Below are 19,114 nucleotides of genomic sequence, written 5' to 3' on the forward strand. Positions count from 1 at the left end.
GATCTACGAGACGATAAATAAAAATCTGCGAGTATCGAGTAAACGATATGAAAAGCAGGTCACGCGGAAAATTCAAGATCGATGAGAGAAACGCGCGAGCGGAGGATATGTTCGACACTTTAAGATAGAATCTTCGAATTCCCGGACGCAAAACGCCGGGAAATAATTTCGTACCCCGAAGATTGTATGTAACCTTCGGGCGATGATACAGATTTTCATCGGGAGGAAGAGTCATTGCACTTTATGCTGAATGGGCAGCGAGTCAACAACCCATCCTATTCATATCTCTCTCTCTCTCTCTCTCTCTCTCTCTCTCTCTCTCTCTCTCTCTCTCTCTCTCACTCTCTCACTCGTTCTATCTGTCCATGTATCCGTTACACCACACCTTTACGGTCTCTTCTCTTTCCTCTCTTTCTCATTCTCTTTCCGAGGGAAGAAGAAAAAACGTGGCGGCGAGAAGATAGAAAAGGGAGAAGGGGGCGAGGGTGGAGAAGGGACTGGAAGAGAAGGTCTGGGAATCGCTTCACGCATCGAGGAACACAAGCGTTCGCGTAATAACACGATCAGAAGGCGACTGAGCACCGTTTCACGCGTGCACGCACTTTTCGTGCGCCAACACGTGTGATTCTTCTCCCTCACATCGTATACTTACTTGCGCCGGTATTAGAAAGAAAGGCACGGGCGTGCGCGCGTCGAAACGCGCAGCATAATCCCCGTCCCGGTACGAGCGCCAACGAGCGTCCTATTTTTATGTACGACGAACATAGGACGCGCGGCGTGCACGGCGCGCACGCCGCGAAAATCTCGGCGTGCCGGCGAAGGGAGACTCGAAGGTCGACCTTTTTTTACCGAATGAGGTAATTCAAGGTACGAAGTACGCGGCTTGACGATCAACGCTCGCGGACAAATCTCTCTAACTCTCTACTCCGTGCCTCGAATTACATCAATTACAGTGACGGCAATTCTTGGGAGTATATATCGCGGGGAAGAATGCATATTTTTAGAAATGCTCTCTCATCATTTTTCATACATGCACGAAAGAAATATTTCGGCGTTGTACCAAGGATGATACCTATTGCAATTCGATGTTTTTAACGATAGAGGAATAAAATTTTTGTCATTTTTTGTAGGACCGACTTGACGCGAAACCATAGGCGTAGCTAAACTGTTTTTCTGGAAAGAAGAGAGGGGCATGGTCTCTCCCTAGGTTGACCAAGTTCTTTCACCAGTTACCTTTCCCGGATTAAACTATTCGGATTAAAAATAATCCGAAAAGTTATCAGAGGGAGAGGGGTTCTGCCCCTTTAGCCTCCTTCCTTCGTCTATGCGTAAAACATGTGTTAAAATCCGATTTTTATTTTCCGAAAAGATTAAGCGTAAACGTCGTGTCTGACCAGAAAATGGGCTTATTCTTGCTCTAAGCGATACACGCATCCAGCACGGAAGTAGAACTCGCTCGTCGAGTAAAATTAATACGGAGTGCCGTGTCGCGTCTATCTTTTTCCAGACATCTAGTCTCGGCTCATGGTCGCCGGCGACTTTACGCCGCATTTTGTGTTCTCATCGAGGCGTGAGATGTCGAGCGAAGGCAAGAGAGAGAAAAACCGAGAAGATCGGCAGCGCGCGGTATTTTGCACTGCATTAGCAAAATATCTCACGCGGGAACCTCGCGAACCTGAAAATTCTGATTTTGATAAAACTTTACACACATGTAGGGGGAATAAATAAACAAATTTAAACATTTTTATAGTTACGGCCCAAAATGATTTTAAGGGATGAAACCACCCCTTATATGTAAAGCGGCTTTTTGCTTTTCTCAATATACATATATCTAGAAAAGTATTCGAGATATCAAAAAATATTTTACATATAAAAGTTTTATGGTTTATTTGACCACATTAATAATATTTCAAAAAAATAATTTTTAAAGAAAACATTTTTTTAAATTATTTTTTTTAAATACTATTAATGTGGTTAGAGGTGTTCTTACCATGAAACTTTTGTTATCACAAATACTTTTCGAGATAGGTACATCAAGAAAAGCATAAAAGCCGCTCTACATATGAGAGATGGGTTTACCTCTAGAATCGCGTTTTTGGACCGCAACGGTTTATAAATTCGTCTATTTACCTCTCCTACAAGTGTGTAAAGTTTCATCAAAATCAAAATTTTCAGGTTCGCGAGGTTCCCGCGTGAGATATTTTGCTTAGTTTCCCTTGTCAGTCCTCTATTACGTGACAATATTTTCGGGGGACGTATATTCCGAAATATTTAGACATATCTCAAATCAAGAGATAAAATAAATACTTGGCAGTATTATACGTACAACGTATCTTGATAATTAAAAGATTGGTACTAATAAATATTTTCAACACGGTGCATGCGGTACTATTGTAGACGATAGTCGACTTGCTGTGTATATAGCCTTCTTCTTCGCGCGGAAACCGCTATCGCGGTTTTTTTCCTGGGAACAATGGCCACCGGTTGTAACGATTTCCCGTAGGCGGGAAAGTGCGTTACAACCGTTGCCTCTCGCGTCTCGGTCTTCATTCGTAATTCTACCATTTCAGTTCTAAGTCAATACGAAAGTCTCCCGGACGCTCTTTACGAAAAGAGACTCCGAGCGTAGAATATTATCGAGAAAGAAGCCACTGTGAAAAGATTTTGTGACTCAATTTTCAAAGAGAAAAAGAAACGTTCGCCAATTAACGATCGCTATCAAAGACGTAATACGATTTATAAACGATAAAAATTTAAATAACGGTATAATTAATATCGCAGCAGGAATGCGCGGGCTGCGCACGCTCCATGACATGCCTGAAATCGAACACTTGACGAGATGCAGGAACGCTCCGGTGGTACCGATATACTTGCCGTTCTATTTTCTGAATAGACACTCAAAGTAGACACGTCGAGGAGCTGTCGCTCAATGATTTATACGTTCGTCCACAGCCGCCACCCGCCGGCCGCCACGTTTCTCTTTAAAACCCGCGCGAATCGCCACCCACGATTATCGACACCCGAGGGTCGCTTTTGTGAGGTAAAATAGAAAAAGTATGCCCTCGAGAATACACGTTATCAACGCCGCGAGGGTCGCCCTCGAGGATATCATTGTGTTCGCCGGCCGACTCGCCGAAAGACAGACAAAAAGCGTAGTGGTCGAAAAGCGTACCCGGTCAGTTAAAATGTCATACGTGGCCTATCTCGTTTCTCACGTCATTAAGCAACGGACAAGGACATATCCTAAAATAAAATGAGGGGTAGAATGAGTTATTTTCATTAAGGAAACGTGCGTTTCGGGAACATATAAATGAGATACATTTATCTCTCATTCTGTATTTGATAATATAGCCTGATTACATATGAAAGATGAAGAAACGAGAAAGATGAATGTACGAATCAAAGCCAAACTAGTCGGTTCTGTCATCGAGAACGGACGAACGTGTACAAGACGTCACATGACGCACGTGTGCAAAACTATGGCTATTACGTAGCTATTTTCTCTGGCTTGGCTATATTCGAAAATAGTATGCTTTAATCGCATCTCCTTCGTGCGACTTGAGTCTAGAAAATAATTTCCCGTTTGAATTCTATTTCGCATTCAGACTGATCTGGAATCACAGTCGTGATAGTAATTTGTTACCAAAAAAAACAATATTAAAAATTGTTGTAAATATTGTTAGAATAAGCGCAGTATCGATCTGGTAAGTACGTAAGGAATACTAAATTGTTGTTTCTTATCAAAATAAAATTTACAGTTTCTTTAAATTTTCCTCGGAATCTGCTTCCCTTTCTGAACTAAATTTTCTTCATCTTTGTACATGTTTATAACATGTACGGTAAACATTCATGGCAAATAAAATTCATTTTTGCGTAAAAAAGAAAACAATAGGGAGTTTTTGCAATACCGTCTTTCAGACACGGTAACCGTATCTCAATTGTTCAGATAAAAGCTAGATGCTTTATGGCAAGTTCCGCAATGTCTTTTGCATGATTACACTTGAAATCTTCAACAACTTCGAGGAATCGGGCGGAACTAGAAAAATTTTCTCGGAAGAAAGACCGCGCGGGGGAAAAGTACGACGACAAAACTAAACGGTACAAATCAGGAGTGCCCCTCAAAAGAGTGAGCATTTACAACATAATCGAGAGAGAGATTAATCTCTCCGCAATAATTGCATTACGGCACTGCAACGTGGCATCGTAACTGTTTTATAAGTCTAAGAAGAATTCTTTGTGAACTAATGTTATTAACGTCCAAGAAAATCCGCTTGAATATATGAATACTAGGTCGTATGAATACTAAGAAGAATATTTTTTATCCTGTCTTATACGTATATTTAATTGATATTAAATTGGTATAATCGTAAGGTATAAATGCAAAATTCATATTCTCCATCCTTTCAAGTATCAATAAGCAAAATATAGTGAAGAAGAATCTACAAACTTCCACTTTTAACAGACAACATACAACTCATACTTAAGAGACTCTCACGCCGAAACAAGGAACATTTAACGATCGCAAATGAAAGTCGGCTTGATCCTTGAATAAATAAGCTACGCGGGTCTACATAAGGCAATTTATAATATCAATCGGCGTATTCTACATTCAAACGTATATTCGTATATAGTCAGTTTAATCTTCACCACTTTTAAAGCGGTATTTCAAACTTTGCGTATCGTAAATTTTATTTGTAAAATAAAATGTAGAGATAAATCAACAATTCTTCTTGCACTAAATTATATGACAATCTATATTGTCAATTGGCTATTTCCTTCAATAAACTTTTCACTTACTACTCAATTATTATAGAATAACTAACGAATTTACTATTTAAGCGCAGACTGCGCACGACTTTGTTATTATAAAGTATTAATGTAATTGAACTAGAATAGAACTAGATAAAAAACCTATTAAGGCAATCTAACCAAGTGTCAAAATCTTCCATATATTTTATTTTAGATCCATTTAGAGTTTTTATCATATTACTTCATTGCGTGTTACATAATAGTTAATAATTTTTGTAATTTTCTTAATATTAATTATTGTCAAAATAGTAAGCGCTCTAACACGAATAATATAACGTCGGAAATTCGCGCAATTTGTTTAACAATTGGTCCAAAACTAAAAAAAAAAAACTTCGAAATCTGCGTTTGCAGAATTTGCAACAAAATTTTCTTATACCTTTTTTAGATATAATTTATATCCAAATAATGTCGACAACATTCGTTTGTTTCATGTTGCGCGACGACGGACGCACAAGTCTCTCTCCGTTCGGTAGCGCCTAAAATAAAAAAAATAAAAAAAAAATCAAACAAGACTTACTTGGACTTCGAAGTGCGTGGAGGTGTCTTGCGGCTGCGGAGGACCTTGTTGTTGTTGCTGTTGCTGCGAGGGCGGTGGACCCTGCGGCGGCGGCGGGGCTTGTGCCCCGAAGAGTTGCGCTGCCGTGTGCGAGTGCGGATGTTGTAGATGATGAGTCGGCGGCGCTTGGTGATGCTGCAGATGGTGCGGTGGTGCCGGCGCAAACGCCGCCATGAAATGTTCCTCGCTGCCAACAACGTCGATCCCGGGTTTCAGCAAGACGACGCCACCACCACCGGCGCTCACGGCCAGGGTGGCGGCGGTATTCTTCTGAAATTCTTCTTCGCCCGGTGACGGTTGACGGCTTCCGGGTGTGCGACTGCAATAGAAATATAAAAATTATTCAGACTAAGTAAAGATTATAGCATAGCTAACTTAAAATATATACAAAAAGATGATTATATAATAGCTTTGTTCGCCTGCCTCGATTATAATGAATATTTAGTCATAGTTTATCAAGCCTACAAGTTGATAGTAAGCGTAAGAATCATATTTTTATTTTCTATATAAAGAAACTGGCATAATTTTCTTAAGAGCAATTGCAAATGGCAACTGCTCTTATTGTAAATGTCAAGGACCTCATTGTGAATGACGAACATGCGCGGTGTGCTCAGCGAACATGAAATAAATTTCCAAAGCTCCAGATTTGTAATAAAAGTATTTTTTAAACGTGCGATGTCTTTTCTGAAATTTCTTTCTCTAGTATTAAATTTAGACTAAGTTTAACAAACTCCGATTTATCATATATAATACTTATTCTTTTTGATTAGCAGAATCATTTTCTGGTTAAAAGTAAATACAAAAAGGTTTATTTTCTATTATACATATATGTTAAAAGTTGAAAACCCTTACAGTAAATCCGCTAAAATAATAATTTCACAAAAAAATGCTAAACCCAAGAGTCCACGTAATCAATTATATGTCGTGTAACAGTGCATTTTGCATAATGTGACATACGTAACAGGATGCAATCCGCAGGTTAGACGACTCACCTTACTTATCTCGTGAGAAAAGAAAGTATAAACGTCAACAACGACCGTCAACAGTAAACTATCATTATCATAATGACATGGATAATAACATTCCTAATTGCTCGTATCATTTTCCTCTCCAATACATTAAGAAAATCTGAGTATGAATGCAAACAATAATTTTTTCATTTAGATCTGATATGCACGGGGGAAAAAATAAAGTTGATTCAATTAAATTATTTATTAAAACAATTATCCGATGTTTTTTGTTCATTAATATTGACGTTGCATCAATAAATTTTATCTCAATAACCCTGATGCTATTAATACAAAAAATGATGCTGTTGATATATTACTTTTTTCGTGCAAAAATCCTTATAAAAAAAGATCGAAAAAAAAGTTATCGTCAGAAACTATTTCAAATTTTCCTCTTTTTTTATTAATTATGATTTAGAAATAAAATTTAAAACCGTATTCTCAAATTTTCCAATGTTTTTTCAAAAACTTTGAATTACTGAAATTTGAATTGATTAAATTAATTTAATGAAAATAGACATGTACAAAGTGTATACGTGTAGAGTGCAAATAAACAGCACATAAGGCCGATATCACAGTCTCCGATTAACGTGATCCTCCGATTAAACTCACTCTGCATCTCTTTTTAACTGTCCCCCTAAAAAGAAACAAAAGTGAGTTTAATCGGAGGATCACGTTAATCAGAGACTGTGATATCGGCCCATAGACGCAACAAAAACAGAAAAACAATGTCGGTAACGTCGTTGTCGATTGTACTTTTTGTCGTGTGCTACTGATGGCGCAACATTACTGACAATGAGAATCGAACGAAAAACTATCGCAAAAGAAAACAAGAGAGAATGTAATATCATTGGCCATGTGTAGTTTTTCCTTGACAGCTATCACTATTTCACTATTACGCTATTTTATTACGATAATTACAGTAGATGCAATATATAAAAAAAAACTTACATATCTCTATATAATAAGATATAGTGAAAAATCTTATTTCTTGCTGCGCTGCGCTAGATAATTATTCAAACGCTTATATCTGATACTATTATAAATTCTACAATTTTTATTGTAATTTGTCAAACTTCTTTTTTTAATATTTCTTTTCTTTCAAGATTCTTTTTTAGAAAGACAGAAATAAATAAAAATAAAAAAATTAGTACAAAAATAAAAAATACAAAAATTTTTTTGTTATTTAATCACTTCGCCAAAAGCCTTAATTTCAAGATTAATTGCATAAATAATTAATTCTAAACGTTAAAATATTGCGGAAAACGAATAAAATCAATCATTTAAACGTCGGTCTGTGTTTGAAAAGAAGTACACGATACTATGAACATATCGTACTTGATATTAAATAGTGCAATCAGCAAAAAATAGAACTTACTTAAATCCTTTGTCATCGTCTAAACCGTTTTGAGACGCTAATCCATTACCCTGTGGCCCAGCATCATCCTTTGTGCTATCAAAAGGACTTGCCGAACCTTTTTCTTTTTCTTTCTTGTCTGCATCGGTATTCTGTATATAAAAAAAACCAAAATAAAATAACAGCTATACATATGTACATATAAACTTAAAAGGCTAACAATAAAGAGTTGACGCCATCATGTAGTACTCACCAATCTCAGAGAAACCATTCGCGGTTCCAAATCTTTTGGTGTAGTGGGACTCGATCCAAGAACGTATTCAACCATTTTAACTCCCAAACCACCTGTTTCGCTGCAAGAAAGAAAATATATTATCAATAATATCGCTATCAGAATAACACACAAGCATAGATTAATAAAAATATTACAGAGGCTTCAAAATCTTTCTCTTGGTTATACATACTTTTATCGAATTTATAGTCGATTCTCTTTCTACAAAAATTTCCCGTGACAATTCTTGTATAACTTTAACATTAATCATTATAATCATTTAACGATTCTTTCGTTAAAATTTTATTAGAATAAAACCAACTTGGTAAAAAAAATACAAGATTTTATCATGTGTATATGCAGATATGTAATCTTCAAACTTTAATTCGTAAAGACTTTCATGTTCAATTTCTTACAAGTAGAAGTTATCAGTACCTCGACATCGGGGCAAATATCGCGCGTTTTATTTTGGCGTTTAGTATCTACAAGAACGCATAATACCCGAGAAATAGACAACAATATAACACACGAACCTGCTTCTAGGACTAAGCACTGTCCCGACTTCTGATGCTTGGTGGTGATATCCCGTTCCAACTCCCACACGTCTGCCCGTACCCATTGAAATTGGCTGTGACACTGCATGATCTGTAAAGGACAAACGTACATGACAATATTTACATTTACGTTAGATTATTTATGTGATACAGAAGCATCTCTCTTCAAGACAGAAGAGTTAGCACAATTCAAGTTAGAGCTCTAACAATGGCGAATACTTTTCTTTGATCGACTATGTATATTATAATTTGTAGAAACCGAGAAATCAAGTTTCTCGGTAGATATCGGCTTTTTCCTAAAATACTTTATATTTAAAAATTCTCAGTCACATATATATATATATATATATATATATATATATATATATAAGTTTTCGAAAAACCTATCCGGTTCCCAATCGAATTAAATATAAGGATTGTATAAATAACGATAAAAAAATGTGTTCTCAATATACAAAAAAATACCAGTGTATACAGTCTGATGCTTTCAACATAACTACGAGTCAATATAAAGAAGAATCAATAGACACACATATATTTTCTCTCTCTCTCTCTCTCTCTCTCTCTATATATATATATATATATATATATATATATATATGTAGGTCCAGAGGTATGTTCCGGAACTGTTTACGTTTTTTGAAATGTACAGTCCTGGAATATAACGCATATATATGTAATCAGATTCAAAAAACTGTCCCGAAAATTGCCGTAGGACATCAATTTTTTCCAGGACAGTCCTGGAAACTGCCAAATGTCCCGGAATATACCGATATCAAAAATAAAAGTCCCGGAACATACTTCCGGACCTACATATATATATATATATATATATATATATATATATATATAGAGAGAGAGAGAGAGAGAGAGAAAATATATGTGTGTCTATTGATTCTTCTTTATATTGACTCGTAGTTATGTTATGTAGTGTATATATATATATATATATATACACACACACACACAATATATAATATACATATACACAACAAATCTATCGCGCTCCAACGATACACGGAATACATATCGTTGAGAAATAGCCCTCTCCTACAATTTGTACATAATTTCGCAATAATTTTTATTTCAGTTTTATATCTACACGCGCTTCTACTATATACATCATTATATTTTTGAGTTCTACAAAAACAGATGCCGTGCAAAAAAAAACTTTTAAAAAATTCATCTATTAAACGAGAGAAAATTACATGTTAGAAAGTTTCCGACAATTTATTCAAAACGATAGAAGTAATCTTTATTTTCTAAAAATCCAGAGTGTTCTTCTCTGCGGCTATATTGGATTACAACATCAAAAGTAAATTCTTTTTTCGTTGGTTCTGTGATAGCTGCGATGAGAAACTTGAAGAGTCTTAAGACACTTCAAAAAAATACGGATGCTACTCAATTACGAGACACATTTTCAAAAAATATTTTAAGAAATCGGATTCGTTGACTCGCACTCATGGATAAAAAAAAGGGTCTAATTGGATTCTGAATTTGACGACGGGTCTCTAGCAAGAAAACTTTATCGATACGGAAAGAAAGAGGAAAACAAAAGGAGAAAACGATGGAATTTATTCAAACAACAATTTGCTAGCGTCGAGAAGCAACTACGGCCATGAGCATTATCGAACGAGATTCCGTTGAGGGCTTCCATAGATAGAGAAGTTTTTTCCGCGCTTTCACGCGCGCGGCGCCTATACAACGGTGCGGTGGCCCAGCTGGACGACGGTCGGGGGGTTGATGGTCACTCGGGGTGCTCGCTAACGGGGTGGATCAGTAGATACGATCCTGGGCATTGGGACGTTGCCCCTACTGCCGCCTCTGATGCCGGGCGTCTGTCGCCATAGCAACAACCGCGTTGCACCTATCGCGGTATGACGCACACATGACGGCCGCTACCACCGCCGCCACCACCATACCCACATCCATATCTGTACCCACATCCACATCTACATCCATATCCATATCCGCATCCACATCCTTATCTACATCCACTGCCACATTCACTGCCAGGGCCACGACACGACTGTCACTTTCATCGCTACATTCACATCATGTCAACAACTATATTTATATTTACATTCAATCACAATCCGCAGCCACAATCGCCGCTTCTAGTATATGTATATACCGCACTTGCAAAAAAATCAGGTGTTTCACCCGGTGTATACATTGTGAGTACACCCGGTATATACACTGGCATCGCATAAATCTTAATATTCATATAATACAAATTTATTAGATATTTTTAGATTAGACGAATCACATATGATATTGTGCATTCATGATTCAGAGACTCACGCAAATATTTGTGTTTGTTTGTGGCACCAATTAAACATTAGCATAAAAGAGTAAACAGTAGATATGCACTGCCAGTACTGAAAATCTATAGCATATGTAATGTAAAATGTAAACTATAGATTTTCAATACTGGCAGTGAATATTGGAACGCTTGTGTGTTAAAGTAAAGGGATGAAAGTATTTGGACGAATCTATTTGATTTAAAAATATCTACTGATTGTGAATGTAATAAGTGTCAAAATCTACATAAGGCCAAATGTGCACAGCATGTAATTGTGATACATGCGCTTTCTGAAAGTATTTTTAAAAAGTGCGCATTGTGTCTGAACATTTACATCTTTTTAGTATTACAGAATTTTGGAGTTCAAAGACTTGATTAACGTACAAGTAGATTTGCGATATTGTCTGCTATATATAATTCTATGCTTAAATGTCATTATTATTTATTTTTTATATGTTTCTAAATTCTTTAAAAGTTTGTAAGAAATGGAAAAGCTTAAAATATTAGCGATGGAAATATCGCATATATACAAAATTATAAATGTTTCCAAATGTTTTTATCATCTTCAACTTTTAGACGAATATCTTCCTCTTTTTTTTCAACTGATTCAGATTTTCGATATTTTGCGTTTTACTCGCGTAAGAGTTGCAATTTGAAAAACCAGATCTCGAATCACATAACAAGCGTTTATTATGCGTTATATTAGACAGCATCCGGTAACATTTAGCATACGACAATATGATTATATGTTTTACGACCGAAGGAAGTGACATACAGCATTAGTCATCGCAAACAATCTACTACTATGTGCGCTTAGAACCATTTATATAAGATATCAACAAAAAGGAATTTCTTCTTGCAACTATACGTTGCGGATGTTACCTTGCTTATTAACGTATTACATGTTTAATCAATCAAACGGCTAAACCAATTATCATATCAATTATCACGTAAAAAGGTCACGCTATATCAAGTATAATTGTGGTTATACTAAATATTAGAGTAACAACTCCAGAAATGACAATCATCTAGATATTAAGTTGGCCAATAAGTCCGTGCGGTTTTTTACTTATAAATGTTACTTATAAATAACCGCACGGACTTATTGGCCAACCTAATATTTCATAAAAAATCTCCGTAAAATATTTCCTCCCCGTATTCAATTTGAAATATAAGACGCTAAAAATTCCCAGGTATTTTTATCTTTTAGATGATCTCGTTAAGTTATAAAATATTCTTAAAAATATATCAAAAGACAAAATGCAAAATTACAAAAAAAATCCTATCTCGAGAGAATTAAAGAAGAAATTATATGAAAAGAGCTTTCAAAATTATTATTTTCAATTTAGTCAATGTTGTCATTTAATCGATCGAGTGCGCTGTGAAAAAGCTTGGTTTCTACCCCCTTCTTCCCCTTCCGACCTCCCTTCAACGGAAGACGATGACGGCGGCGAGCGAGCTGCGTATATGTATTATATCTACATGTTGTTCTTGTATTGCTGTATCAATCAATAAGCGTGCTCGACGTAAAATACGCGGCATCGCTTCGTATCCCGTATTTCTTACACAGATATGTTGCCTTTCGCAAACAGAGACAATGGGTCTATGATCGATCGGCGCACTCCTCTAACGCCGAAGGCGATTCTTCCGATCCAGTTTGACAATCTCCCTCCGTTAACGACCGTTAAACTAACAACTAACAAAGTTTGAGTTTCCATTCGAACTACATAAGAATACGATTCAGTTCTTATTAGCGTTGACTTTTTCGGCCGTTAGCGCTTCTTGGAGCACACGTAACGCGTGAAAAACAAGTAAATCCCGTTATACGAATAGACATGTACATTGGAATTATACTTGAAATTGTCATCAATGTTGCTATAGCAATTTAATAGGACACTACTGCATGGTGCTGCGTTTCGTGTACAATACACGAATGTAACCAGCGTAGGCGTTCCGCGTCGGCTGTTTGCGACCCTTGTGCTTAACCAAACGAACGTTCAGATTACTCCACTCGATCGTGCTCGAGCTTCGTAAGCACTTCCGTCATCCGCGCCGATTAAAATCCCGCTAAACGGACAACGCATTAACAATTTGATTGCGCGCGACTCGTACCTGATGTCGTGCTCCAGGTGGAATCCCGCCACATGGTGGTCGGGTGGTCGCCCAGGTGAAGCAGGGTCCCACCGCCTTTTACACCCCCTTCGTCCTTTGAGCCACCATCGTCCACGCCCCAGAGCTTTTTTGTCGAGGGAGCGATCTGAAACATGAAAAAGGAGAACAGATCGTGAGCATTTGGAGGTCAGTGAACACCCTGAAGCACGCGTGTTGACACGAAACTCCCACAGGAGTTCTCTCCTTTCTTTATATATCTATTTTTCCTATAGCGCTCTTCCCTCTTTCCTAGAAAAGTAAAGAGATACGAAGAAGCGCCACTTGCATTAAAAAATTAAAAGTTTCCAAGAGACAAGATTAACGGTTCCGTAATGCACCACATTACCCGTTCTAGTAACGCATCGGCAAAATTCTGCTTCCGCAATAAGCGTAACGGTGTAATTAACATCGCGTCCCACTGATCCATCGTGCACGCACCCACACGTGTTCATACATATAGCTCTGCTCTTAAAAATATATATATTTACGCCGTTCTGTATATTTCGAAACGAGAAAAATGTTTCAGGGACAGATGCTACGGAATCGATAACCCGCATTTACGCAATTGTCGAATACGAATAATAAGTCTATTTCCACATGAACAAAATTCGTGAAGACTGAAAAATTTGTAAGAAAACGATTTCAATCATGTACACCGCCACTTTACATCTTACGTCAGATCTTAAGCTCTATTAATTTTGCATTGCTTTTTACGCTATCTGTCTCAAAAAAAAATATAAAACTGAATCCACAGATTCAAGGCTCTTGATCTCTCGCCGCAACTATGCATGCTAAATTACAACGTCAAAAATAATAAATTAAATAAACACACTCTAGTCATCGTAAAATATTAATTTAAAATAAACAAATATTTTTATTTACCACCAAGCTCGTTGATCAAGAATTCGTAAAATCTCTCGTCTATTCCTTTTAATATTAAAGAATTTGTCTAACATAATATTTTTAATATTGCTACTGCTTGTTATATGCTGATGTTCTTAAAATGTATCGACAGATTGATGTGGACCTGCTGATGCGCTTTTATGACAACATGGCTTATTTAAATTTGAGGTCTGGTGTCATACCTATATTTATATAATTACTCTTGATGGTTCGCCTCTCTCAGCAGTACGCGACGCTCGTGATCTCGGTGTCTTATTTAGTGCTGACTTATCATTATGTCTGTGAAGTTAGCCCCCCTTTTTCAAAATTCGGAAAATTTTATTAGAGTTCTGGATTCCCCAGCAAGAATTTTAGAGTTCTCTGTAGTTTTTAGAAAGAATTCCGTTATTTAAAATGGTAAAAACACCATTTTAAAAATATGGGAGCTAACTTCCGGCGCCCCCCATTTTTGAAAAAATGAATTTTTTATAATGGTAGTTCCGGATAGATTTCGATGAGTTATAGAGTTCCCTATAGGTTTTAAAAAGAGTTCTGTTCAAATAAGCTCAAAAATCGATGTCAAAGTTAAACAAAAAATTTCCACTTTTTTTAAATCTATTTTTTATGGCAGATTCAGAAAGATTTCGATGAGTTCTAGAGTTCCCTATAAGTTTTATAACGCTACGACCAATATTTCAAAAGTTACAGCCCTTCGAAGTGCCACATCTCAAAAATTTTCTAAGTCCCGAAAGGTAATTTTTTTTTCGGAAATCGGCAGTTCTCGCGGGAGTTCTGGTCGCCCCCCGAGGGATTCTATCGAAAACTATTAGGGTCCAAAACAATCCGACCAATATTTCAAAAATTATTTTTGAGGTGTGGCACTTCAAAGGGCTGTAACTTTTGAAATATTGGTCGGATCGTTTCGGAACTTAATAGTTTTCGATAGAACTCTTCAGAAGGTGACCAGAACTCCCGCGAGAACTGCCAATTTTTGAAAAAAAATAACCCCCCGGGACTTGAAAAATTTTTTAGGTGTGGCACTTCGAAAGGCTGTAACTTTTGAAATATTGGTCGTAGCGCTATAAAACCTATAGAAAACTCTAGAACTCATCAAAATCTTTCTAAATCTGCCATAAAAAATTAATTTTTTTAAAAAGTGGAAATTTTTTGTTCAACTTTGACATCGATTTTTGGGCTTATTTGAACGGAACTCTTTTTAAAACCTATAAAGAACTCTAGAACTCATCAAAATCTATCCGAAACTACCATAAAAAATTCATTTTTTCAAAAATAAGGGTTAGCCCCCCTTTTAAAATAATGTTTTTACCACTTTAAATAACGGAACTCTTTCTAAAAACTATAGAGAACTCTAGAACTCTTGCTGGGGAATCCAGAACTCTAATAAAATTTTCCGAATTTTGAAAAAGGGGGGCTAACTTCACAGACATCTTATCATTTAACACACACATACAATTAATAGTTTCATCTGCTTATAAGACGCTTAAATTCATTTTCATTTAAGAATAAGGGAAATCGAAACTATGAGAGCTATGTGTCCATAGTACTGCTATCTCAGGTGTTAAGAAATAGATCTCTATTATACTATTCCAATAACTAATTGAAAAAAGCTCTATATAAGAGATTCAAAAACTTTTCTTCTCTTCTTTTCACAGATACTATGCGTTGCAAAAAAAGTGAAAACAATTATTAACTTTTTTCGACGGTTGAAAAAATTGTTGTGCGGCAGTAGTTTAATTAGATAGTTTAACAGTAGTTTAACTAGGTAGTTAACTAGGTAGTTTAACAGTAGTTTGACTAACTCAAATTAAAGCAAACAATTTATAATATTATCACTTAATATATAATTATCAGATGTAAGAAGCGTCAAATCTTAATTCCGCATAATCTAAAATTCGCACCATGCTAAAAACTGAAAAATGTGGTCAGGGCTGGGCCTTCTTTTTGATGGGTCAATGTGTCCACGCACTTCAATGATGGATTGTTCTTTTATGCATAGATAATTGTGCGTAACTACAAAAGAAAGACAAATAAAGTAAACATATCCAATAAAATTATAGCAATTAAAAGAAAATAAAAATTGAGCGAGAATCTTTTCGCAAAAAAAAAACGCTAGAATTCAAAATAAATGTTTAAAGTCTCATTCGCTATTGTAAAAAAATGACCTACAAGCAGCTACTTGATCCTGCAATTCAAGAATTATCACAAAATTTTTATTTTAAAAATACACGTCTAGTAAATATATGAGTTTGTCTTAAATTATTTAGTATTTTCAATTTCAAACACTGCTGAGGAAAAAGTAAAAGCCTTAAATGCAAAAAAAAAGAATTAAAGAATTAAGGGGACAAAAAAAACTCATATTGATTTTGCAACAAACTTAAAATCAGTTTGACGCCACTAAATATAAAGAAAAGTCAGCTCCACGCAGGAATCCTATCAGAAAGTCTACACAAAACTCCTATTACTGCTCTGACTGTTTCAACTGGATAGTTTTTTCAATATTACATATTAATAATAAATAATATTATAAATAAGTATAAAAAATAATATAACGTTTTTTATTATGGACAAATAGCCCCTCGAATGTGCCCCGCATACGAGAACATCTGTCTACGCTCGATTTGTCTACTTAAATAATTCATCTCTTTAAAATGTTAAAATAAGATGAACTATAATATAATTACTTTTTTTGTAGAAAGCTCGCACCATTAAAATGTTCAGCCAAATATCTTTATTAGTTTTTAGTAAACATGAAAAAAAGCGTTTGTAGACAGATAGTCCCGGTCTCCCCTATAAACCACATTAAAATTATTATATTGCACTTCAGTTCGTTTTAAGTTGAAAAATATTGCTCTATCGTTTGGTCTCCTCATTATTATCACCATCGTATTTTTGATTGAACATGTATAGCACAAATTCTTACGTCTGGTTGCCTACTGCATAAGCATCCCATGTCAATCACCTGTCATGAGTACTGTATCATCAGAAAGACTAAATATATTTAAGGTAAAGGTACTAATACCCGGACATGTACCTATATCCGGACACCTTTATTATTTATAAGTATAACGCAAATTAAAATCAAAGATTTAAAAAAATATAAATTTATGAAAATAAACGCTTGTGGATATTAAAACTGAAGTTTCAAATTACAAGATAAAAATATTTTTTCTTGTAATTTGAAACTTCAGTTATAATATCCAAACGTTTTTTTTCATAAATTTATATTTTTTTAAAGATATCCAGACACAGATACATGTCCAGGTATTGGTACATTTCCTATGCTTAAGTGTCCGGGTATTGGTACCTTTACCTTACTTTAAAGAATAGGAGATTAAGAATATCGCTATGTCAAAACAAAGAGATAAAGCTGAAATTTACAGAGGTTGTGTACTCTTATATATCTCAAAAACCTGTGTTAAATTTGCAATCGATGGTCTGACCCGTTTTTGAGATATTCGCTTTAAAAGTTACAGAAATTGTGTGTATATATATTTATACATATATATACACTCCCCATGTGTAAATAGTAAATATCATATTATGTATCTCTGATCCTGTTCAGTAAAAATAAATGAAATTTTTATGGTACACTTCTATTACATCGAGATTTGCAATTACAGTTTAATTTTGTTAATTTTTTAAAATAATTTATTTAAACAATATCAAGTACAATAATGGGCCAAAACTGCAATTTTTATGCTTTTTCTGTCCAAATGGTAACATGTTTATGAATCATTTCTGAGACTAGCTTTACACTGTATAATCAAGAAAACAAAATATATTATACATAACACATGCGACAAACCTCCTTAAGGAGAAATCTCCTTAAGGAGGTTGGTCAGCGTCCCGCTGCGGGGCAGGCGACGCGGCAGGGGAAAAGCATGTAAGTTAGATTTTCGTCGCGTGAAATGAACGAATTTTAGCAAATAAATATGTGGAATGTATTCAATTGCTGTATCTTAAGGTCTAAAAAAAATTGTTTGTACAATTAAAACCCAAATACGTTAGTATCCACGTTGAAATGTGGAAATAATAAATGCGGTTTTATATATATATATATATATATATATATGTGTATATATGCAATTTCTTGATAACTATAAAGACGAATCATTCCAGTCTTCAAGAAAGTTTTTCCTAAATATATAAAGAATTATTTGCACCTATTTTCATTAAATTCTTATCATTTTTAATATGCTTTCGAAAGTTACGTTACAGGTTAGGTAACATTTTTGCTGTGTCGCCCATGAATAAGAAAGACAAAAATATAACTTCAATAATTAATTATTCAACAACCATGCAGACAATTATCTTCGACTTTAGCATAGACTATAAATTTCCATAGACAAATATGTTCCATAAATTTGAACTTATTCTTATCAAATTGATTTGAGTAACCACCCTCCTTAAGGATGTTCTATAGGTACCGTCCCAATTAAAGTATGCAGAAAATATTAAAAACTGTGATATTAATTCTCCAAGGATCCAAAGACAAAAAAATGTATATAAATATTATAGTTACAGAACATCTAATAGAATGTAAAAGACGTAGATTTAGTGACTGTAAATAACTGTTACTATTTTTTTTTTCAAAAAAAAATTTCAAAAAAAATTGTAAATTGTTTCAAATTTTATTGCTATATTTTTGTTTGTTGATGATCTGCTTGTGTGTAAAATATTATTATATTAGTAACATTTTTTAATGTTTACACTTTCTCTGTAAAACCTTTTGTAAAACAGATATTCAAGAATTGATAACTTTTTATCTAAATTGCAAATCAATTTGAAATTTGACCCCAAACTTTAAAAGAGAATACACAATATGATATTACATTTTCGTCAACTTCGTTACATTTTAACTAACTCTTTAAAACACCCTTAATCTTTGACCTTACTTTCATTTTTAAGCTTCTCAATTACTTTATTGATAGTCCGGATTTATTAAGAAATATCAATTCATTCTAACTAGAGATTTGAGACAGTACTCCATCTTTCATATCGAGCAGCACCGTACTTTGTATGAGACAAATTCTTGTATTAATCGATTAATGATTTCTTCGAGCAATTATTTAAATAGGGTAGATTTCTTATGCGCGGCTCGGTAGCTATTTTATTAAAGTTTTCTCGACTACTCTCGTAATATCAATTAATAAATAAATCTAGAGTCTCAACTTGATATAAAAACACTCTTCGTATTAGAT

At 35.1% G+C, this 19,114-nt stretch overlaps 1 protein-coding gene across 11 annotated transcripts in view; it reads right to left on the minus strand.

Annotated features, from left to right (window-relative positions):
* The window catches only part of Pum (pumilio), a 157,683-nt gene that overhangs the window by 109,309 nt on the left and 29,260 nt on the right, over positions 1 to 19,114 (minus strand). For all 11 annotated transcript variants that reach the window (XR_013256069.1, XM_077400512.1, XM_077400516.1 and 8 more), the window contains 5 exons: positions 12,972 to 13,116; positions 8,534 to 8,645; positions 7,983 to 8,082; positions 7,751 to 7,881; positions 5,327 to 5,684 (listed from right to left, as the gene is read on the minus strand). Coding sequence is in view for 10 of the 11 variants with exons in the window: in XM_077400512.1 (XP_077256638.1) it covers positions 5,327 to 5,684; positions 7,751 to 7,881; positions 7,983 to 8,082; positions 8,534 to 8,645; positions 12,972 to 13,116 (846 nt within the window). In the remaining variant the exon portion in view is untranslated. The remainder of the gene's footprint in view (positions 1 to 5,326; positions 5,685 to 7,750; positions 7,882 to 7,982; positions 8,083 to 8,533; positions 8,646 to 12,971; positions 13,117 to 19,114) is intronic.

Source organism: Temnothorax americanus, unplaced genomic scaffold, assembly GCF_048541705.1.
Source record: "Temnothorax americanus isolate GAGA-0224 unplaced genomic scaffold, ASM4854170v1 Scaffold137, whole genome shotgun sequence".
Taxonomy (NCBI): domain Eukaryota; kingdom Metazoa; phylum Arthropoda; class Insecta; order Hymenoptera; family Formicidae; genus Temnothorax; species Temnothorax americanus.